The sequence below is a fragment of the Arvicanthis niloticus genome, chromosome 6 (assembly GCF_011762505.2).
Source record: "Arvicanthis niloticus isolate mArvNil1 chromosome 6, mArvNil1.pat.X, whole genome shotgun sequence".
Lineage (NCBI taxonomy): Eukaryota > Metazoa > Chordata > Mammalia > Rodentia > Muridae > Arvicanthis > Arvicanthis niloticus.
In genome coordinates this window covers 75,921,998-75,946,643 of record NC_047663.1, presented here as the reverse complement: position 1 = coordinate 75,946,643, position 24,646 = coordinate 75,921,998, and the positions used below count along the sequence as shown (strand labels likewise).

At 43.1% G+C, this 24,646-nt stretch overlaps 1 protein-coding gene across 11 annotated transcripts in view; it reads left to right on the top strand.

The window, feature by feature from the left end:
- Positions 1-24,646, top strand: part of Ebf1 (EBF transcription factor 1) — a 387,708-nt gene that overhangs the window by 1,528 nt on the left and 361,534 nt on the right. For 8 of the 11 annotated variants that reach the window (XM_076937012.1, XM_034505153.2, XM_076937011.1 and 5 more), the window contains 4 exons: positions 1,562-1,718; positions 2,277-2,340; positions 3,032-3,087; positions 13,903-13,976. In XM_076937012.1, coding sequence (XP_076793127.1) covers positions 1,562-1,718; positions 2,277-2,340; positions 3,032-3,087; positions 13,903-13,976 — 351 coding nt within the window. Of the gene's footprint in view, positions 1-1,227; positions 1,466-1,561; positions 1,719-2,276; positions 2,341-3,031; positions 3,088-13,902; positions 13,977-24,646 lie in introns of those variants that run through there. The other 3 variants (XM_076937018.1, XM_076937013.1, XM_076937014.1) reach the window with 3 other exon arrangements.

Below are 24,646 nucleotides of genomic sequence, written 5' to 3'. Positions count from 1 at the left end.
TATCTTTCTTTTCTTTTTTCTACCTTCTTTAATTTTTTTCTTGTCCTTCGCCACTCTTTTTTTCCCTTCTTTCTCGGTTTTACTCTTCTTTTCTCTTTCCTCACCTGGCTTTCTCCCCCGTTTCTCTCTCCCCATTTCTCTCCTTGGAGTCTTCTCTGACTTTTCCTATCTGGTTCTTTACTCTCCCCTCTTTCCACGCCTTAGCCTTCAGTTTTCCTGTCGAACAGTGATTCCCAACTTTGATTCTCACATCTCCTAAAAGCCTTCCTCTTCCCCCGTCACCTTGGCCTCCTCCAGTCCCTCTCCCACTCTCCAGATCCTACACTGAGTGGCTTGGAGGCCATGCTCTTTCAGGGTAACTTGAGGAACTTCCCTGGACACACCCAGTGCCCTGTCCAGGGGCTCCTGATCCCAAGTGACAAATGGTACCTTGTCCTTTTCATTGCTGGCAACCAGCTGGGCTTAGAGAAAACTTTGTGGGCTCAGGCCCCATTAGACATATAGGGTGCAGAAGGAGAAGGGAGAGTAATTCCATCTTTCCAGATTTTGGGGGGAGGGTTAGGGACAACTGTCCTGTACTGTTTCCATCTCCTCTGAGCACGGGGTTGGGAGTGGTTGGTAGCGAGAGTGAACTGGGTAACTAGGCTGGAAGCGAAAGTGTGTGTGTGTTTGTGTGTGTGTGTATGTTGTCCGATAGTGTCCCACAGTTTGGGCTGTCATTGTGGTGCCCCCCGGCGCTCCAGTCTCCAGTCCCCGGCGGATCTTTCTCAGCCAAGCAGCCTTGGCCCTTTGGGTTTCTGGAATGTGTGAGGATGATTTCTCAGAATGGCAAAACTTTGCATATTCTTTGGCAAGATAGGTCTTTTATTTAAAAAAAAAAAATAAACCAAACAACAACCACCACCTACAACAATAAAACAAAACGCCCCAGTTCCCTTTCCCATGGCGATCGATCATTTCTTATAGCCGCGAGTCCCAAGCTGGGACTCTTCTTCCCTTGCTTGTGTTTGTGTAGAAAATTAGCCTGCTGAGGCCGGGTACCGGCAGCTGGCCGAGGCTGGGGAGTTTCCTGGAGGGGTAGCTGCTGCGGGCGAGCAGCCTAGCATGCCCGCGTGCATTTCCACCTGCCCACTTACTTGCGAGATTTGGAGGCGTAGTTGGAGCCCATTCCCACGCCCTGGCTTTCCAAGTAGTAAACTGCGCACTTTCTCTTTAACCCCCTTTCACTTCACCCACGGGTCACGTTTCCTCTCCACGCAGCGCGCTTCAAGTGGAGTAAAGATTGTAGCGTTTCATCTCACACCCAAAACCCAAACAAAACTTTCACACCTCTGAGTTCTGATGACCCGCTGTCTCTGGAAGGGGAGGACAGGGACAAGAGTGGCATTTGAGCGGTTCGTCAGCCGCCCTTAAGCTCCTGATGGGTCATGGAAGGAGCCCAGGGGATGTTTTGGGAGCAGAGAAGGTGGGTGTTGGGGGGTTCGCTCGCGTGTTCTGGGTGACAGGGTGGGTGCGGGACACAGTCTGGCTTAGCCTACTAACTCTGCGTCTTTGGTCGCAGCGGGGTGGGTCTGGCCCGGGCTCACTTTGAGAAGCAGCCGCCTTCTAACCTGAGGAAATCCAACTTCTTCCACTTCGTCCTGGCTCTCTACGACAGACAGGGCCAGCCCGTGGAGATTGAGAGGACGGCCTTTGTGGGGTTCGTGGAGAAGGAAAAAGTAAGTGGGCGCAGCGCGGTCCCCAGTAGTCTTGGGCTCAGACAGGAGGCCCAGGCGCCTTAGAAGCAACCTCCGTGTGTGTGCACAGCTTTGCTCACACTCCTGTAAGAGCCAACCCCCTCGCCTTCAGCTACTTCCCGTCCTGGACGAATCCAGGCTCTTGGGACTCAAGGTCCTGCTCCAGAAAGTTAATGTGGAGCCCCCAGAACTGGAGAGATTCCAGGCAAACCGAACGGAACCCTACTTCAGTCTAGCCTTGAGAGCCTGGGGTGTCCTCTTGCCACAGATGGCCCAGGCTGCAGTCCCCAGGCTCTGGGAAGAGTCTCACCCATGTGCACCAAACAGAAATTTCTGGAATGGTAGAAAGAAAGCAGTTTGGGATGAGGGTGGAGAAGAGATTAAGTTTGTCACAGTTTCTGTTGCTATTGGGGCTGGCTGGCTTTACGGAATTGGGGGGGGGGGGGTCCCATATGGGAAAAGTTGCCTTGAAGTTGGTGCTTTCGCTCACGGAGACCTCTCTCCTCATCTCTTGTGTCTTTGGGCCTTGCTGCAAACAAGGAAGCCAACAGCGAAAAGACCAATAATGGGATTCACTACCGGCTCCAGCTCCTCTACAGCAATGGTGAGGCTCCTGTCGGGTCGGTGCCAGCACCCTGGGGCTCCGGGTCAGGGCAGGGGGCTCACGGAGCTCCAGGTGGACGAAAGCCCCCCAGCGAAGCTCAGCCGTCAGCCACCCTCCAGGTGAACAGGCCTCTCCGAAATTTCATTCTAGGAAGTTTCTCACCTGAGGAGGCAGAGGGCGGCTTGGTCAGCCCAGGGCTGACCAGAGGCCACTTGGCCCTGACAAGACCACTCGGTTGTCTTCTTTCTCCCGTTCTTGAGGCCTGTGTTGCTGGGCCAAAATTTCAGGTCGCTTGGCTCCTCGTTTTTTTTGGGGGTGTGGGGTGGGGTGGGGTGGGGTGGGAGATTAGGAGTGGAGGTGTTCCTAATGGATCCAGGCGGCTTCAGAGGGGCTCTAGCCTGGGGAGGAAGAGTGGTTGGGGTGTTCCCCACCTCTTTTCTAGCTCCAGTGCTTGGAGGGGGCTGGCTTCTAAGGGGGAGCATTTGAACTAGGCCCGCAGATCCTTTCTGGATTCTGGGAAGGAGCGTCCTGGCTCCCCCCCCTTTCAGGACAGCGGGAGTTCCCCTTGACCTTGGACCCCTTTGTGTGCAGTTTTTGTTTGTTGCTATTGTTATGTGTATTCTGGAGTTCTTTCTTCTTTCAGGGCTTATCCCCTCTCTCTCTTAATTTTCCTTCCTCCCTCCACCCCCAGGGATAAGGACTGAACAGGATTTCTACGTGCGCCTCATCGACTCCATGACAAAACAAGTAAGTTTCTTAGAATTCCACATTGAGGGGCTGGACTACTCTCGGGTCACCACATTTGCTGCAGTTCAAAAGCTGATTGATCCACTGAGAGATGACTGGGACCCAGGGCGGCCCTGGCAAAGTGGTGGCAGCGCAGGCTTCCCGGACCATTTCTGCTTGAGGCTCACTGCCTCTCTGGGAAAGCCAGGCCTGGTGATTAAAACCGAGTGAAGGAAAAGGGACTGAACTTCCTCTGGCTTGGCCAAGGAGCCCTAGGGGAAGCGAAAGGAGCCCTAGAGACAACCCCCGCCGGGGAGGCAGTATGGACTGAACTCCTGAAACACAAACTAGCCAGGCCTTCCCCAAGGCCCAGGCCTGAGGAATTGGAGGGTAAGAGGCAATTCTGGAATGGAGCTGATGGAATTTGCAAATGAACTCGCTACAGATTTGTATTTTTTTTTTAAAGGCGATGGTATTGGAAGGTAGTGTTGGAAGTGGGTGCCTACAGTTGTTCAAGGGTATTTTGCAAAAACCCTCCTGCTTTGGCCTCCACGTTTGGCTGGCTGCGAGCCAGACAGCAAGAGCTAGCTAGCTTTCTGTCTTAAAGGTACACGGACAGCATTTTCTCAAGCTTGCCAACACACGGTGTCAGGCAGTATACATTAAGGTTGAGTTATGTTTTAAAAGATACAATTATGAGCCGAGTTGGAAGTGAGGCTTGACATTTTAATGAGGAGCAGGAGGGTTGGTTTGTTTTTTTTTTTTTTTTTTAAATCAATCCCCTTCTTAATTTTAAGAAAAAGTATAGTTTCAGAATGAAGTAGCTGGTTAGTCAGTTGAAGTAACAACAACAACAAAAAAGACAGCTTTATTGAGAGGGGGAAAGAATTCAAAACAAAGGGAAAATTTATCTATTGTACAGCAAACAGCAATTTAGTGCAGGGGTAAAATGTGTTTGTTATTTTAAATATTCCTTTTAAAACAAGGAGGGGTGTTATTCCTTCACTAGGTTAGAAAGTTTGGAATTAGGATGTTTATGCATAATTAAAAATAGCTTTAGATCTGCCTGGCAATAATGTGCAAAATACACATTAATGAGCTGTTGAGAGTTTGAAATCTTAACAAGAAGCATTTAATAACAGCTCATGTTGAATATCATATTCATATTTATTGTGACACAAATAAAATATATGGGATTATGGATGTGAAATATATTTTTTTAAGTGATAAGTGTCTAAAAAATTGTTATCATGTGATTTCCCTTGAGTATTTTTGTCTCTGGAAGATTGTGTTTATTTCTTAGTTGACAGCTCAAAGTAAATTCCCATTTATTGTTCTAATTACAGTTATTTTCTTGAATTCATTTGATTGCTAGATAGGATAATTCTCTTTCCTTTGGATACTGAATTTTTTTGATTTTTTTTTCCTTGCTGAGCAGAGACACGAAAAACTTGATTTAGTATCTTTTGATGTTTTCTGATATCAAAACAAAATATATTAGGTGGAATTTTTGTTTTTCAAAAACAGTTTTTGATATGATGGATATCATTTCTTGTCCTTCTCATCAGAGAGGAATGAAAATAGGGAGGCAGAGGGAAAAGAATGGGCCTTAACCCCTCCTCCACACGTATTTATTAGGACTTACTTTTAAAGAGAAAAGGCATCTACACCAACAACTATACAGGGCCGATGTGTTTATGTAACATTGACCATTGAAACTGCAGGCCGCGCTATGAAAAGCTCTATTCCAAGGAGCATAAAATTGGAATATGTTTGGAGAGATTGTTTCTACTTGATTTAAATCTCCCTCAAACTCTAATTCCTAACCCCCTAAACAAACAATGCTACCAAGAATTGATTTTTATCAACAAACTCTCTCAAGAACAGTGGAAGGGTTTTTAAAAATATAGAGCAATATGACAAATATTTTACTAACAGGGCCATAGAGCTTTGTGGTTTTGTTTGTTTGTTTGTTTTTTTATGCTACAGCTGAAGTTATCTTTGGCTGTTTGATAGCACCATAAATTCCATGGGGAGGGAGAGAGTGGAAATGGTTCATTTAAAAAAAATAACAGGTATGAAAAAAGTCACTTGGCATATATTGCTAAAAGTTTAAGTTATACACACATGTAGTTAGTGTAGTCATGAGCAACCTGAAAAAAAAAAGACTTAACAATTATCTAAGTTGGTACAAAAGTATGAAGACAAAGACATTTTAAGATGTACTCATTTGCTTTTATAATGATTGGGTAACTGCCCTTTCTATAACTTCCACTTTGAAAGGCAATCTGTGTTCATTATCCAGTTTCTTGTCCTTTGGTTACATGCTGCCAAAGTTTTGGAAGTAGGTTTACCTTCTTATGGACTCAGTTAATGTCATACACTCCCAAAAAATAAAAAAATAAAAAATAAAATAGAGGTACCAGAAGCCTTATTTTCTTAGCTGCAGAATCATGTTCATATTCAGCTTCAGAAGTGATCCTCCCTGTAGTTTGAAATTATTCTATGGCAGTTAAATGCTCAGCCTGATCTAAACTTCTTAAAAGTGTTGGTTCTATGTAGCTATATACCATGGCCTGTTTAACTAGAAGGAGTGACAGAGGCTGGCTGACTAAGTGGTGACATTTCCCTCTGTGAAGTTCTTTCTGATGCATTTCAGATTTTGATATTCAGAGTGTGGAGCAGAACACAACTGTCAATGTCTAAGAACACCAGAGCTAGTGGCGGGAATACCTGGCCACCATGAAATCTTGTCTCCGTTGTTTGGTGACTCTAGCCCTTTTCATAGTAGACACGTGCCTTTGCACACGTGATGTCAGACCCTTGACTCAAGCTGGGGTTAACATTCAGATGGATTCCTCAGCCAGTCACATGTAGCTGGGCTACAGCTGCACAGGTTGTTCCTCATTTTGAGTAAATCTAGCAGCAACAGTGAGACCAGACAGGAATGTACTCAATCAACCAAGATGTCTGAGGATGACACAATGTTTCACACCTTCCTAAAGTGTCTCATTAGACTATTCTGAGGAAGGATTCTTAAATTTTGGGCCCTACCAAGTATGATGGAATCTCATTTGGAGTGAACGAAGAAGGCTCTGAGGTCCCTTTTTCCTTATTTCTCCCTTGTAAAACATATGGCATAAAATATAAAAATGTGAAAAAAACAAAACAAAACAAAACAGCCCCAACAACCAAATCAAAACTCGCTTAACTAGAAAAGAAATGTCTTGCTTTGGGGAAGGGTTGTTCAAAACCAAGTTTAGCTGGCCTAAAAATAGATTGTTTTTGTGTTGTGGCTGTTTTTGGGATTCTACCAGTGAGCATGCAAAAGCCCTCAGGATCCCAAAGTTGATGCATCCAGAAACAGTGTCAACTGTAGAAGCTCTTGTGGATCTAGATAGGAAGGCTTGAGGCTTAACCTGCCTTGCTTCAGGTTTGCATTTGAGATGTGATGTACTCTGTGGTTCATTCATGGAGAGATCTTTCTTTAAGTAGTTGATAAACACAAAACTAGCTCATTTCTTAGACTAGTTTGCTTGAAGAGTGAGGTTCTCAAGTGATACTTAATAAAGAAAGAAAACCCAATCTCATGTTCCCTGCCCCCAAACCAAAATGGTTTTTTCCCCTTATTTCATTTATTTACTTTTTGAGAAGGGCGAACGGAAGTCTCGGCATGTTTGTATGTGTAGGTTTAAAGGTGGAATATGTTGAGGGGTGCAGTGCTGGTGCAAAGGGGACACAGAGACAGTAAATGTAATGGTTGTCAGATTTGTTCCCTAGCTAACTTTCTTTATATATTTATTCCTATGTTTGCAGCCCTTTAAGTTGTTGCTTTAATTTTACTCTCATTGATTGTTTCATTATATTCTACCATGGCTACATAGGTTTGATTAACCACTCTTTCAGCCCATTGGTAGATAAACACTTTTTTTTTTTTTTTTTTTTTTTTTGGCATATCTATAAGTTCCTAAGGAATTTACCAGGCCAGCAAAGAGGCTCTTTCATATACCCAGTGAGCCAAATAAGAGAGGACAGAGCAGGTTTATGTCAGGGGCTATATTTCAACAGCTCTCTGTCTCCTTTGGTAACATGTCAAAAACGCAGGTGATTTAAATTTCCTTGCACATAGAGGAATGAAGAAGTTTGGAATTTTTATGCATGATCAGGACCTGTGTTTGGGAAAATGTAAACTCATCACAGTGGAAAATGTGTTGTTTGGAGTCTGGGGGTGAAAACAAAGCTGATGGTTTTGGAGAGCTTGCCTGAGCCAGATGGCCTAGTACTTCCCCAGTCTGGCGGCCCAACTGCTCCCTCCTGGATAATATACAGCCATTTGTTCGGGGATATTTACGCTAGAGCTGTTTCCATGTGAATGTTTGAACAGCATTAAAAACGAACATATTAGTCGGGATGCATTTATCGAACTCATATGGCTGTACCGACAGCCTGTTATCTGTGTGCTTCTTGCTGGGGATGAAGATTGTTTGGACATGGACATGCGTGAATTGTTGACATAGGTTTTGGAGCAGGGAAGATTAGGTTTTAGTGAGGAATTAAAATATATATGCATTTAGAATTAAACTAATGGGAATAATGGTTGCACCCAACTCGAAGTTCTGCTGTGAAAATTAAATAGATCCATAACTTCAAAGGCCTTAGAACAGTGACTGACATGTATTAAGTATATAATAAATTAGCTATTCTTATGATTTTATTATTATTGCCTGACTGAGTTGACAAAGTCAATTGTATCTACTAACGTAGTAAATGCAGTAACTATCCAAGTAGAATATCGTTTATTACTTCTAGGAAAAATGTCATATGGAATTATTTGAAATATTTAGTCCCCACCCAGCCCCAAGGCATTTGAATAATATAAGGGCTTTTAGATCTTTGAGACAGAAGAGATGCAGCAGAAAGTCCCCTGCACTGGGGACGTGCTTGCCTTTTAGTCAGGGCTGTGATGTAACTGAGCAGCATAGTGAATATGATATCATGTCTAACTCAGTTCTGAAAACGGGCCTGCTTAGCTGCTGAGCTGAAATTACATCTTTGCAATTTGTTCGCCAGTAGCCGAGCTGCTACTGGAGGCAAAATGAGTTTTGATTTTACTTTACTATTAATGGTAGATTGCTGTTTGACACAATTGTTTATGAAATGTCAGATTTGTGGTGTTTTCTTTGGCATGGCTTAGTTTTTAACTAGGGTTCTTTCACCTACTGGAAACTGGACTATATAATGTAGCACTCTTTTCTTCTTCTTCTTCTTCTTCTTCTTCTTCTTCTTCTTCTTCTTCTTCTTCTTCTTCTTCTTCTTCTTCTTCTTCTTTTTTAATGAACGGCAGTGGAACAGGGTGGATGATTGTAGTAATCACTGTGCAGTGTGTTGATACTATAACATTGCTTTTTGATTAGCTCAATTCTTAGTAATTTGCTATCACTGATAGTTTATATTTAGAAGGTACTCCTCTTTTGGTCGAAGAAGGCAGTTTTTATATTTATGGCCCTTTCTCTGAGGTGACAAATAGACCTCGCTTTTTGTTTTGTTTTCAGAAATAGGAGTATCATTTTCAAGGTCATTGTTTTGATTTATGTGGGAAATTCAAGTTTCTGTTACCTCTCCTCTCCCCTCTTCTTCTCTCCCTCTCCTTATTGCAAATCAGGACAAATTCCTAATGAGAAAAATGCACATGCTCATCGCTCCCTTGAATGTGGTGTGAGACAGAAAGAGTTAAAGCTATCAGAAAAGTCAACAAAAGAACGCAAGCTCAATTCTCTGAACTTCTGTGGGCATCGCATTGAAGTATGATCCCGGTGTGTTCTCACAGAGTTGTTGAGGTCCCCCCCCCCTTTTGCTGTGTGGTCTTTATCCCAAAGTAAGTCTCAGTGAACTTTTAAGCCTCAGCAATATTTTTGAAAAGCTAGGGATGAACTATGCTTCAAAGATGACTTTTAAAATAGTGGTAACTGAGACAAGCTTGGCACAGGGATTGACTCATTTTCCGAGATGTGCACACGTTGACTTATAATTAAGCATTTAAAATGGGGTTTTCTCTTTGGACAATGAAACTGTTGTTCTTCGAGGGTATGAAAGTTTTAACAACGCCCATGTTTTTCTTCTTTAGTTAAATATATATAAAACAATACGGTTCAAAAACCAATCTGAAAATGAGGGAGGATCAGCAGGAACATGTATTTGTTTCTGCCTGCTTGTTATTTTTCTGTCAGAGGCTGACATTCAGAGAGGGGAACTACTGACCTATCAGAAAGTCGGGTCTCCAAATATGACCAGTTTGGACAACTTATCTCTTAGTAGCACCAGGTTTGGAAAGTTGAGGTGAAGTTACTTCTGTTTATTGTTTCACATTTCTTCCTGTCCAAGCATCCCAACTGCCTTGAGGCATTTGTTTGTCCTTGGCAGGATTAATGTAAACAGTATTTTCCACGAGATACTATATTCTTTTGTTTCGATGGTTATAAAGCTCAACTTGGTTCACCCTTGATTGATTTATTTCAATAATGCGTTTTTATAATTTCTCTCCCTCTGCCTCCCGTCGGAGTGGCAGCTCCCCCATCCTCACTTCTGATAAACACATTGATTTATTTAAGCCAGTGTTGTCTTTGTCGCGTTCTCGGCAGACCACCTTCTTCCCAACGAGCAGACGCATGATTTACTGTGGAGGATGACAATAAGCGTTCTTCTCAGGGCTCCATTGTCTGTAGCCTAAACCAGCTGTCTATTAAAATGGTTTCACTTAAAATTGTCAAGGCTGTTTATATGCCCCTGGGATCTCCCAGCTGATCCAACCTCAACCATCTTGCCTCAAACCCCACAGAAGCATACATTTAAATTAGTGAGAGAAGCTGAAGCCCCCCTTTTCCCCAAAATTGGTGTTAGAAGATGCCTATCCTTGGGGGTGGTATTTAGCGTCTGGATTTGCTCAACTGTGAGCCAGTCTTGCTGTGCATGCTAAATGTACACACTAGAGATGCTTTAGGAGAGAAGCAAGCTGGACTGGGAACTTCCAGCAGTGGGGGAAAAGGCCAAAGTCTGTCTTAGTGTTACTGTGACACTTGAGCTACCCAAATAAATCTATCATATCTACCTGTACCTTGCCCCATTCGAATATTCATCTCTGGACCAATATTTTCTCTGTGTTGTGTATGTATGTCCATGCATGCATGTGTGATTTAATAAGTCTTTTCAGCAATAAGGAAACTGGGTAGAGGCTGGAGGGAGTTCTGCCTTTGAATTGCACAGGCAAGCTTGCTCCCTTATTGTGACAGGGCAGTGTACTCTAGGAACAGGGATTTTATCCTCCGCATCCCATGGTAGACTCCCACTCTCTTTTACTGCAGAATTTCCCAGAAGCAGGTACTTCTTTTTCCATCCCTATGCCTTGAGAACCCTTCTTATTCTATCCAGGCGCAGGGAGAGGAAAGGCAGAGGGAGAGGGAAGGCAGAAACCACAGATTCCAGATCTTCCCAGAGTTCTTAATTATTTCTGAGCAAATCCAAACTCTTGGTTTCATTTTTGTATGCTTGATTTGGAGAAAGCTTCTCTGTTTTGACTTCACTACCAGAAGCAAAATGGTAGCTGGGTATTTGGTAAAGAGATGTATTATGGAAGGACTGGGCCTTTAACAAGTGATGTTTAGTTACCAAGGAGAAAACACAGGACTTCTGGGAATCCCTGTCACCCATTGCCTGGGGGAATCCTCAGTGGATTTGTCTTGAAGCTTATTATTAACTGGATATTATATCATGGCCTCATTCATTTCAACCAGCAGCCTTGGTAATAATAATGTTTATCTCGTCTAGAAAGTTCCAACTGGAGATCTTATGTAATAGATATGCCTGCCATGCACCCCCAAATAACATCATTTTTTCCTCTCCTGTCACCCACTGCTTCAGTACAGAAAAGTTTTCTAGACCTGTAAACTGACTTATCAAGTTATTATTATTATTATTATTATTATTATTATTATTATTATTATTATTATTCGTTTAGCAAGACAAACGCTGAAGCTGAAGCAGAGGTTATGTTGAGTTCTAGGAGAACACAGGACCAATTTGATGATAACAGGAGTTAGCAGAAATGCATCATTTGAATTCTTTTTTAACACCATGCTTGAGATCTAATCAGTAATTTAATGTGTTTTCTTTCTTGAATTTTTTTAAAACAGTGATTGCAGGAAATAGAAGAGACACACATGTATTTTGAAAATATATTAAAATTATTTATTATTTAGTTTGTGTGCTCAAGCGCACAGATATGTTCATGTATGTGTGGGGGCTCATGCGTGCCACACTGTACATGTGGAGGTCAAAGGACAACTACCGAACGGTGGTAACTGCAAGAATGAAGCTTTTTGGCAGACATCTTTACCTTTTGTCCCATCTCACTTGCTTCAATTTTTGATTTTCAGAATATTTTTAACTTATGCACTTTCTTGAATAAAGCAACTTTTTGGGAATTTGAAGAAGACTTTTAAGAATATTGGCAAAAGGGCCAGTGAGAAGACTCAGAAGGTAAAGGTGCTTGCTGATACGCCTGGCGACCTGAGTTCAATTTTAATCTCTACACGATGGAGAGAACTAACTCCTGAAATTTGTTCTCTGACCTCATACATACATACATACATACACACATACACACTCACACACATACACTCACACACACTCACACACACAGTGGCACATGCCCTCCCAATATGATAAATAAATATAACAGGAAAAAGGAAAAGTTATGTATTCACACTAAAACTAGTGACTGAAGATTTGACACATCAGAGGACATTAATGTAGTGCAAGTTATTGCCCCCCCAAAACAGTTATGAGTGACTAATAAAGGGTAAGATGTAATATTATACTGCGAAAAGCTAGCCTGTGGTCACTGGTGGATGGTGGGTATCGCTCTAAGGGAATGGTCAGAGCGTATGCTGTTAATAAACTTGTGGATAAGTAGAGCCTGGTTCAGAGGGAATTCAGCATCACTCTGTGCTGTTGTCCTGCCTTGAAGTCTAAGACTTGAATGTGAGCTGGAAAACCAGAATAGAACCCAAACGGAAGGATATTCTACAAAGTAACTGGCCTGTGTTCTCAACAATGTCAATGCCATGGACCACAGTGACTGGAGGATATTCGGAATGAAAGGAGACATGGCAGCTGAGCGCGGTGATTAGTACAGGATTTTCTTTCGCTGTAAAGGACATTATTAGGTAATTGGTAAATCTCAATAAGGTCTGGAGATTAGATTATTCTATTGTATCAATGCTAATTTTCTGATTTAGATAATTGTGCTGTGATTATGCATGAAAAAGCCTTGTTTTCAGGAAATGCATGCAGATATATTGAGGATATATCTGCAATTTGCTAAAAAGTGATTTAGGGGAAAAAGAAAAATAGAAAGAAAATTTAGTAAAATGCAAACGTTTGAGGAATCTGGGTAATGAATATCCTATCCTGGACTTCTAAATATATTCTTCCAACCATTTTAGAAGTCCACATTTAAAGTAAAAACATTTTTTTTTTAAATACAAGGTTATGATGAGCTAGCCATAGAAGATAGTTTTGATGGACCAATGTTAGAGAAATGTGCTTTTTTCCCCAACCACTTTTCCTTCATTTTAATTCACTGTAAAGTTTGCTTTTCTCTGTGCTTAGATACTGTAATCAGTTCATGACCCATGGATCTGTCTACACTGGGTCTTAAGTCACGGTGGTTCTGTCTCCAAGTTCAAAACCATAGCACATGAGAGAGAATGACAAGTTAGGCACAGAAGTAGTTTTATACACCACATAATACTAAGAATAATCTCTGGTTAATTTAAATAGTTTTGTCACCAAGAAACTGAGGGTTCTGTGAATGTGTGAAAGTAATTTTATTAACAATTTGAAGCTGTGTTATATTAGTATTATGCAGTGATACAGTGTTAAGTGAGTTAAATGTATGTTGATGCAGAACCACGGTCTACCAATAGCATTGTGTGTCTCTTTGGCTGGGATAGTAACCTGTAGATCCATGTGCAAGCCTGAGGTTTTGGGGAACTTGGTGGGTGTCTCGAAGCAAAATTTGGTTGTGTTGCAAAAAAAGAAAAGAGAGCAAAGCACCCGTGGCTGGTGGTTGAGGGAATCCAGATTTTGAGACTGAGATGTAATTCTCTGTTTAGGGAGCTGACTCTGTGATTTCATCCCCCACACAGCATATGCTGGCAAGGGTTCCCGTCTGGGCGGGTGTATACCCTGTAACAGCACTTGCTTTCAGCCTCTTGGTAGGAAGAGGGGTTTTCCCTGATTAAATTGCTTCAGAAATGACGTAGTCAGTGCATAGACATATAGCTTTTCCTAAACTTGTTTCCTGCTACTTGCCAGTAGAATGCTAAATGTGGGGGGCTGGGAGCAGCGTGGAAGCAAATGTATGTACATGGTGGCTGGCCAATCAAACCCACATGCCTCTCTACATTTGAGATACAAAATATTGCAACCTCTTCAAGCCTTCTGGAGCGTCCCTCTTTATTGATTAGACTTATTTTTATTCTGTATTGAAAAGAGAATTATGGTTGTCTTGACAACAGATGCCCATTGCATGCTCTGGTCCAAAGATGTGCATAATGAGGTGGTTGATAGGGCAGAGAGTCTCATATCCCATTCCACTCAATTTGGGCTGATCCTGAGCAACGTGTCCTGCAATAATCAGCCCAGTGAGGCTTTTTGCTCCTAAAAGTTAATTGCCCCCTCCCCCAGCAGGGGTGAGGTGGTAAAGAACTGGATTGTTATACATAACCCTCTGCTACCTGCTTCTATTTTTAGCTAAAAACATGCCTTTACTTTCAGGCCATAGTGTACGAAGGCCAAGACAAGAACCCTGAAATGTGCCGAGTGTTGCTCACACACGAGATCATGTGCAGGTAAGAAATTTTTTGCCCTCTCCCCCCCCCCACCCCCCTTCTCTCATTATAGAAGTAAAGATGAATTTGGATCACAAACCTAGGTGAAATAAGTTCCGTTGGGGGTGGTGAATGTGTTTATTTTGCTTTTGGTAAATGGCCTAGAAGAACTCTAAGACACAGTCAGTAGCGTCAAGGATCACGGTGGTTCTTGGTTGTTCATTACATTTAATCTTGGGAGACGTCAGTTTGCGTTTTTTTGGTACCTCACCGTTAATGGCCACAGAGCAGCACCCTCCCTCATCCTTCCCAGTGGAGTCAAATAGAGTACCACCTCCTTTTTGGTGACATTTGCACTCAACTGCATGTTTAGTAAAATACGAGTTCTCTTGAAGTCAGTAGAGGCTTCTGTTTGGGTCAACTTGAAAGTTACACTTCCTCCTTTTGACTTCTTCCACTTAATACCTGAGCCTCATTTCTCCTTAAACTGATCTCTCTCTCTCTGTGTGTCTGTCTCTGTCTCGCCTCTTTTCTCCTGTGGATTTTTTTTTTTTTTTTGGTTATCTTGTTCATATCTGAACATGAAGCTAATATTTCTTGGGGGGAGTGAGCCTTGGGGTTTAGGGGAAGGATACTGGAAAGGAGACCACAAAAGGTCTAATAATTTATGTTCCTCACAGATGAGTCTCTTTCTGACGTGATCATGCCAGAGTGGCATCTGAGACCACAGTCCCCCCTCGGTGGCCTCGGCCAGGCCTGCGAGGGAGAGGGACAAGGGCAGCCTTTTAACTTATGCTCTTATTCCTTGTAAAATAAGCCAGCATTTTGCTCCCAATATCTCCCAAGTAATTGGATAAAGCGGGGAGATGCCACTTGACATCAGAGGAGAGCTCCTAATTGCTTCGTTAGCTGAACAGGCTCTCTCTGGCACTATGTGTGTCTGGCTACTGAATGTCATTGACCAGTCTGCATGGGTCTTCAGTTGCTATCTTGGCATGGGTGGCCCTCACCAGCCACTCATGGACTCTTGGGACAAGCAATGTCACAACTCTACAGGTGGAAAGAGACTCAAAAGGGCTTTGTGTGTTTTCTGAGTGAAATCCCAAATATTAACATTTGTTTCTATAAAAATCCTGGGTTTTTTTTTCCCTTTCAAAAAAAAAAAATAAAACAACTTCTGATTTATAGTTCTAAGGTATACAAGAGTTTCACACATTTTCACTTCAGTGATTTGTAAAACCTGTTAATTATTCTAAAACCAGGTTGTTTTTCTTCTCCAGACTTAAGACAGTAGCAGAACACTCCCAAATGGTGTGGGATTCCTTCCTCAGTAGGAAAAGTTAGTTTTAGCCTATGTGTATGAACTGGATATAATCTAGCTGAGTGGGACCTTTTTAGAATGAAAGGAGCAAAACCCATTTTGAAAAGCAGTAAAACGTAACCTTGTCTGTGTTATTGTTTCCCCAACCGTGCCTCTATTATTTTAGCCTTCTACAATTAACATGCCATTAGACTGAGCTCTCCACGTAGTGCTGCATATGACTGTAGCAAAACAGGAAACAGGAAGATGGATTTCCACGAACAGGCCAAGCACTATCTATACATCATCGATTTGCATTTTGTATCTGCATATGTTTGGATTATGCTGGAGAGAATTCTATTCTTGAACTACTTAGAGATATATTATGTCTCTCATGCGCAGGGCCCCCCCTCTATTAATGCAGTTTATATTTTCCTTGTTTTTAAAATTCATTGGTCCAAAGTGCTTTATTATGCTGGTTGGTGTGCTTTACTGCTGACGTTCTCTCTATTTTTCAGAAACATAAAAATAGCAAAAATAAATAAATAAATAAATAAATAAAATTCTCAAGCCACGGAAGGCAAATGACACTGTTTGTACTGTGTGGCGAAGAGGGAAAAGCCATATTCCAAATGTCATCTTGCTAATGTTACAGATTACTGCTTTCCCTGGCTGCCTATAGATGTGGAAGGGGTACTGTTTGTTTACAGGCTACCATGACCCCATTACACAAACCTGTCATCTATTGTGTGGCTAACAGTCTTTTAAATTGCAAATCTGATGCTCTTTAGGGGGCTTTAGGAAAAAAAAATTCTCACTTTCCATACCATCCTATTTCTCTTGATTTCTTGCCTGTTGTAAGTGGAAGTTGGGATGTGCTGAATTTGCACCAGGGGTGCAAATGCAGCCTCAATTATAAGCATAAAATTAGAATCTGTTCACCATTAATCAGCCTGGCTAATTGCTATGCACCGCCATTAGCCATATGGTGTGAAAGACAGCTTGCTCTCCCCAAGATGAAATTTCTTCATTGCAGACATGAAATAGTGAAGGCCCTGGATTTTAAAATAGCTTGTTTTAGATATTTAATTTCTAAACAACTTTCTGCAGTGCTTTCTATCAAAGCTAACGGCACAATAAAACTTTTCGTTGATGTCACAAAAGCTGTATGTGTATAGTACGCTGGCTATGATGAAGGAGACAGAATTTCGATCCACAAGAAAGGGCTTGGAGCATTCTGTTCATTACAGGCAAAAGGAAGGGAAAAGGAAAAGATAGCAAGGGACGGTCCTGTCTCAGGTGCTGTAAATTAAGAAGGGGGAGGAGAAGGAGAAGGAGAAAACCCATTGTGTTTTGTGGAGAAGGTGACCCCATTGTGTGAGATGGCTAAAACAATTGCCATCATTAGTTTATAATTATTGACGCTCTGGAGACAAGCCCTCTTTGATTTGAAAATGCGGAGCACTTCTGTGACATTATGAGAGAGCGTCTGCCTGTTGGTGATTTGGAATCTATCACACCAATCACGTGTGGTGGTCAAGTTCCACAGATAATATGGCTCTGTGAATTGTTTCATTTATGTTGATGAAGAGTAGGATTCTATCAGGGTTTTGCTTCTGTGAGTGCCCTAACTTCTGTGTTTCAATGCAAATGAAAACCAGGAACTCAGCTTAGTAGGGAGACTTGGTATCCAACTCTCCAGCGGGCTGCAGGCAGGTGTTCTTCATTTCCAGTACCCAGGGAGATGGCAGGCCAGAGGCACCCTCCTAAGGAAGGGTCTTGCTTATTTTATTTTGTAAAAGAGCCATGAAACTCTCAAGGCTAGCCTGCTTACTTGATAGAGTCCCCCGCCCCCCTTACTTGTTTCCAGGTTTAGTCTAGTTTCCTCCTTCAGACACTTATGTGTGGCTTCTCCAGGGAAGCACCTCTGGCCCTTGGCCCAAGTCATAACCCCTTGTAAGCTGTCCAGAGTACCGGGTGCTTTTAACTCCATAGCACTCCCTGTCCTTGCAATGACACCTACTCTCTGTCTTTATTCAGCCAAGTCCTTTAAAGGGCAGGAAGTGACTCAGTTTACTCCACGCTTCAGCTGTCCCATTTGTGAAATGGGGTTTTTAATGCTATCTCATAGGGTGGTAGTGAAGGTTAAATGCCGTAGTCCCTATAAATTCTTACCTCGATGCTTGGCAGAGTCAGAACGGAAAGCCTGTTATGATTTGAAGCAGTATTAATAGAAACAGTAGTAGAGAACTCATCCGTGCCTGGCCAAGTATTTGGTACTTTGTTGCTCCAAGTAGCTGAGAGTAAGAAAGCATTGAAGGGAGGTTTAGTGTCTATCAAAACCTGAATGCACCTGGTTTGCTACAGTTGTGGTGATTATGTATCTTCATTGTTAGTACCTACTGTGTGCAAAGCCTTGTGGAATTGAGAGTAAGAAATCTCATGTGCCATAGTAGGAGAGCTTGAAGTTGGAAGGTTTAAACAGTTAATTAGACTTCACGGGGCAAAGAAAGGGTTTGATGTGGTGGAGGGTTGAGGTAAAGGACTCTGAGGGTGGCAAGGAGGGAGAAATATTTGTAGGTGGGTCAAATCAGTGGGAACAGAGGCGGGGGGTGGGGTGGGTGGGCATGGGAAAGGGATTTTAGAGACTGCCTAAAGAAGTGTTTGTGGTCTGAGTAGGATTGCTCTGTGGAGGTTTACAGCTGAGCAGACATGTGTCCTGGACCTGGGAAGAGGGACTGGCCAAAGATAATCAGCTTCAGACTCAGCTTTTCAAAGGCAAGAACTGAGGTTCTGTGGAAGATGTGGTTGAGAATTCAGAATAAGAAGAGAGGACTCAGTGATTCCATTCTTAAGGGGGATGATCACATTGAATGAGGAGGTCACACTGTAGAATTAGGAAGAACTTTGAGCATACAGGGGAAATCAACCACAGGAGATTTTAACGCTGATGAGACATGGATGGGCACAAAGAGAAAAAAAGCCTGCAGGCCACCAGTGACTCAGGAAGTAGAGTCATGTAGGTACCGTGAGTCTCATCTCAGTTTTTATAGGCCCACATGGCATGAAGTGCTGGCCACTCTTACAGTAAGATTACTGATCAGAGACGAAATGAACTCTAGACAAATGAAGGAAAACCACACACTGCTGGCCAATGTGGAGGGAGCCAATCAGGAGAGAGTGCCAGATAGTAACCCCAGCAGTATACAAGGCCAAGAGTGCCCAGTCAAGGAGACAACAGGATTGAGTGCTTGAAGGTTGGTTGAGTGTTCCTAAGACAGGTAACTTTAGGTGTGAGAGGATGGCAGAGGCCAGAGGAGTCAATGCATAGATTCCTTCAGAATTGATCCCCTTTGTAGGTATTTGTCAGGCTGTCCAGGTAATCCACAGAGCTCATTCTCCAGTCAGTTTGGATGAGTAGGGTGGGAATCTTAATTCTCACTGGGATGCTCAGTTTAGCAGGAAGTGTTGCACCTCTCTGTAATTCCTCTACCTGGGAGGCAGAGGCAGAGGCAGAGGCAGAGGCAGAGGCAGAGGCAGAGGCAGAGGCAGAGGCAGAGGCAGAGGCAGAGGCAGAGGCAGAGGCAGAGGCAGAGGCAGAGGCAGAGGCAGAGGCAGAGGCAGAGGCAGAGGCAGAGGCAGAGGCAGAGGCAGAGGCAGAGGCAGAGGCAGAGGCAGAGGCACAGGCAGAGGCAGAGGCACAGGCACAGGCACAGGCACAGGCACAGGCACAGGCACAGGCACAGGCACAGGCACAGGATCTCTGTAAGTTTGAGGCTAGCATATGTTGGATAGTGAGTTCTGGACCAATCAGAACTATGTAACAATACTCCTTTTTTTCTATATTTTATTTATTTATTCAATTATTCACTTTATATCAAGATTGAAGTCCTCCCTCCCTCTTCTTTCCCCCACCCCCAACCTCACAACCCCCTCCCTCCATTACCCACTCGTCCTCCGCCTCAGTTCTTAATTGTCTCCACCCACTACCCAAATGGCCCATGTCTCCAGTGGCAGAGGCTCTGCTTGCAGTGCCTGAGATGAGGACCTGCAGACTCCAAGGCAAGGGAGCAGTCAGATGTTTCCTGCCCTGATTTATGAACTTGTGACTTAGCTCACTAGAAATCCGCCACCTGGGTTAGGCTGCTAAGGGAGCGACTTCCCCCAAGTGTTCAGTGGGAGACACATGGTCCCGCTGGTGAAAAGGTTGCTGGTCAGAGTCTCCAGTGCACATAGCCCACACCAGGTGTCGGGGGACCTGCTGCTATGACTGGCCACATGGCTGTCCTGTCATTTGGGTTGCAGGTTAAAAAGGGATGCAAAGCAGGATCTTGATCTTGGGCAAATCAAATTAGGGAAATCTAAGACCTCTCAGTAGATGCCTGCTGTAGGGAGCGTGTGCAGAACCCGTGCAGGCACAGATGGCAGGAGACTGAGAGGCGCCGCCGTGTGAGCGGATGGGGGCTTCAGGCATGCTCACTATGTTTCCTTTGACCAACATGGTTTCTTTCCCTGGTAAGTGTTTCAACTGTGTCATCTATGGGGTGTTTCAACACATGTCCTCTTCTGAGCAGACATTAGTGATTTAAGTTCCTTTGGCTTGTCCCTCCCAGTTAGTGCTTCCTGTGTTGGGTGTAGCAGAGATCAGCGCCCATCTCTCCTTGTTTGACTTTAGTGGAAAGAAGTGAGTCAGGTCAGACTGAGGTGGAAGAATTATAACAATAGGTAATCGCAGGGTTGAAGGACAGCTCTGTTTGTTGTTTGTTTGTTTGTTTTTAGTCGTTTTATTTTTATTATTATTTTTATTCACTTTACATCCAGATGACCCCCCTCCCCCTCCTCCCCTAGCACTTCTCTTTCCCCTTTTCCTCTGAGGGGGTGGAGGTCCCCCACTAAGCCCCCACCCTGAAACAGCAAGTCTCTGCAGGGCTATCTGTATCTTCTCCCACTGAGGCCAGACAAGGCAGCCTATTTAGGGGAATGTATTCCACAGTTAGGCAACAGCTTTAGGGATAGCCCCTGCTCCAGTTGTTGGGGGATCGACATGAAGACCGAGCTGCACGTCTGCTACATTTGTACAGGAGGCCTAGGCCCAGCCCATGTATGCTTTTTGGTTGATGGTTCAGTCTGTGAGAGCTCCTAAGGGTTCAGGCTTTGAGAAGCTACTGGTTAGTGGATATCATCTCAGCCTTGAGACCGGAGTTTGATTCCTAGGAACCCACATGGTAGAAAGGAAGACTCAACTATTTCAAGTTGTCCTCTGATCTCCACATGTACACAGAGGTGTGTGTGTGTACCTACACATGGAGATAAACCAATAAGCAAAGATGTGAATAAAAGTGTAATAAAGCTATTAGCAAAGCTTCTTTCTGCTTGAGATTGGCTTTTATTTCTTTTAGTAGGGACGTGTCCTTGAAATACAAAGCAGAACACCAGGATGAATGGAAATGAAAGATGTCCCTCCCTCCATCTGCATCTTTTCTAGGCTTTTCTAGATTAATCTTTAATGTTCTCTGAAATTTATTCACAAGTCGACTTTTGAAATCCACCTTCTTTTAGTTGCCTTTGCTGGGGTTGTAGAGAGGAGCCTAAGAGTTTAGGTTTCTGTCTTTGTAAAAGTCAAGCATGAAAGACAGATAACAAAATTAGACAATGAATAAATGTGCAGTTGAATGTGGATGTGCGAAGAGACTGGGCAGAAGCTACAGAGCTTTGGGGTGGCCAAGCACTGAAGAGCTTTGTTAAGCAGTGGAGACTTAAGTGAATTGTGGATGTATTCCAGACATGTGAACATTTCTTCTCTTCCTTCTCCTTCACTCATTCTTCCAGAAGTGGATTCATACTGTCCATACTACTTTGTGACTTGATTTCTTAACTCATAATATGATGTAGACTTATTCCATGAACTGTGTCAACTGTACCTTCGTTCTTTTTAGTGTATAGAATTCCATGGATATAGATGCACACACACACATTTGCACTTCCAGCTACACCCACACATGTATTGCATGTGCACACATGTCTCTGTACATCTTTGTCAATTTTCACTGATATGGTAAAATATATGTTGGAAACTTATATTTCCATTGGCTCATTTTTCGAAGTGTTCAGTAGATGGTCACTTTCTGTTTCGGGGCCCATGGTAGAGAAAAGCTGATCACCTTCTGAAGGCCAGGAAACAGAAATTAGGATATGGGAATGGCTCATGGCAAGGTACCACTCCTAAGCACGTGTCCCCAGAGACACACTTCCTCCAGTTAGCCTCTCAAGAAACCTCTAGAAACTCCAAAAATAGTGATCCAGCTAGAGACTTAGACTTCCTAGGAGCCTGTGAGGAACATTGCACGATCACATCTTAACTCTCTCTGTATCTTAGTGGGATGATATTGTAGATATTGTTCTGTTTCAGGGAGTGCTGACTATATGGTGTGGCAGTGTGACCCAAAATACAGGAACCTGTTTGAGCTAGTTTTAATATTTTGTATACACCTTTCTTTCTACGTGTGTAGTGATTTCATTGTTTCCTTTTTCTGTCTTCTTGACTCTGCCTATTTGATTTCCATTTGGTCGTTTTCATTTGCCTACTTTTGATCATCTTGGGGTCACAGCATATAGACCTGGCTTAGTTCCTCTTACTATCATCAGGGCATCTGCGTTGTGGAGCTGAGGAGTAAACATAAGTTGAAATACATCTCTGGGGCCAAGAGTGACATTTGGAGGAAGTGCTTTTGTGTGTGTGTGGGTGTGTGTGTGTGTGAAATAGAGTACACAATGCCTGTCTAGGGAGTTAGCTTTATTATTATTTTATCTGTTGTGTCTCCCCATTACAGCATACTTATTCATAAAGTTGTCCATTAACATTCATCCACTCATTCAAATCATTTCTTCACTGAATCATTTAATCCTGAGCTCTGACAGTCTAGCTTAAGCTTTATGTATTAGGTAAGTGCTACGGACAGTTTCTACCTTCATGACATACATGAATTAGCAGAAGGGAAACGTGGAATGGGGAAAATTCCCAACCAAAATGCCCCAAAACATAAGCAACAGGCTGAGTTGCATTGTAGAAACTGCCCAAGAGAAAAAAAATAGCCCAATTTAGATTAAGGATGAACTGTCAAGTAAGCCAGGGGACCGACACTGACTTCTAAGAGACAAGGGAAAGTGACTCAAGAGGGAAGGGTGGGAAGAGCTGTCCATCAGAGACTTGCCTGGACATCAGGTCTGATGGAACATGCCATGTTGGAGGGGATCACAACAGGCCCATGAGGCTGGAGCTTGGCAAGCTGGTAAGAAAGGGTGGCAGGTCAGTGGCCTGGCATGATGCCATACCATGGATTTATTCAAAGTGCAGTGGGAAGCTGTTCAAAGGTCTCAGACAACGAAATGGCATTGTCCCCTGGACATTGCGAAAAGATCAGTGAGATGGGACAGATCTATTAGATGGAGTCAAAGTGGAGACAGTGAGATCAAGGGGGAGGCTTTGCAGTACTCCCAGAAATAAATAAAAGCGACTCTGTTGAAGATCATGATGATGGGTGGGGAGAGAAGCCATGGACTCAAGGGATGGGCTCTTGCCCGTAGTCAGCATCAAGCAAGCTGGAGGAGTTCCCCTGAGAACTGCAGTGAGGGTGGAGTCACCAAGATTCATATTCTCTCTCTCTCTCTCTCTCTCTCTCTCTCTCTCTCTCTCTCTCTCTCTCTCTTTCTCTCTGCTTTTGGGCATCACTCCCCTTACATAGCCCAGGCTTCTTAGACTGGAGTCTGAGGCCAGGGTATAAATACAACAGTGATCTTGATACTGCCTCACCTTGGGTTCTTAATAGAATGAACCATTCTTAATCAAGATGCTAACATGACAAGATGAGGGAATGCAGGTGGAGGGGATCAGTTATCAGGGATAATTAAGTTGGGTTTTCAAATACTACTTTGTACATTTTTTATGCATGTGTACACATATGATTCATATATGGATGTCAGAGGACAATTTGAGGAGGTAGGGCTTCTCCTTCTATCCCATGGGTCATGATTAAGTTCCGATCTTCTCGGTGGCAAGCACCTTAACTTGCTGAGCTAGCTTGCTGGACCCTAAAGTTGAGTTTTAGGCTATTTATTTTGCACAAATGCCAACTTCTACATCACTTTCCCCTGTGTCTTTATTGGTCTCTCAGATAGGACACCTTGGGCCTACCACCGTATAGTGTGACTGGCAGACTAGAGCTTAGGCCCAGAGAGAAGTTTCCACCAAATTGGAAAGTGATTAGTTTGTGGAGGAGACAATGTTTTCAGCTAAGGCTTTGAGAACAGAGATACAATTCTTTCCACTGCCTTCTGAAGATAAAGACATAGATCTGGCACCAAGCGGAGCCATCACTCAGAGACACAGTCAAAGAGAGGAAGATGTCTCAATTTTTGTGAAAAACTTCCTATGTTCGGAAAAATTTCCAGGTCCTGAAAAATGAAGTTCAGTGTTTGGTAGTCTCCAGCAGATATCTAAATTTAGTATCTATCTATCTATCTATCTATCTATCTATCTATCTATCTATCTATATCTCATTTCTGTCTCTATCTCCATCTCTCTGTGTGTTTGTATTTGCATACATTAGAATATGTGTGAGGGATGAAGAAAAGTATGTTATTTTACTTACTGTATGGAGCAGAATCCAGCTCCTGGATAACCTTCCTGTCTTCCTCATTGATCAAGCATGGTTTTCTACAGTATAGTCCTGGGGGGAGACCAGCCATGGGGCAAATTGTTACAATTGTATTTCAGATGCACAGTTTTGGCTGAGGGTTGGTTATTTTTCAAAACATGACATCTTCAGCTGGGGGTTATATATCTCAGGTTGAATCTCTAAGTTCAACCCCCTAACACTATAGCATAAAGTGGGCACACACCTATAATCACAGCCAGTACTGAGGAGGTGGAGGAAGAAGGATCAGAAGTTTGAGATTATCCTTAGCTACATAACACGCTTGAGGTCAGTCTTGGATACATGAGACTCTGTCTTGAAAGAGAAAAGAAATCCATGATTTTTTAAAATTCTCCTTTTTGAAACACCTTGGGATTTTTTTTTTTTTTCCAACCTGGCAGTCTCAGGGTCATAACAGAATAGAATGTGTGTGACAGGGCTTTCCTTGCTCATGGCTGTTCTTCCTGTGACCCAATGTTTACAGTCAAGGTTGTGCTAGCCAGTGTCCCCAATTCTTGCCAGGGCTGGCCACCAAAGCCAGAGGACCGAGAACAGACTCTTCACTCTTTCTGTTCCCCTTCTCCTTCTTTGCATCATTATAGATCATTATCTTTAATCTCAAGATGATGTTCAAAGGCAAACAAAACAGTCAGTGCACTGTGATTTTTGAGAATCCCAGGGTTGTGGTTGAAGGAAGT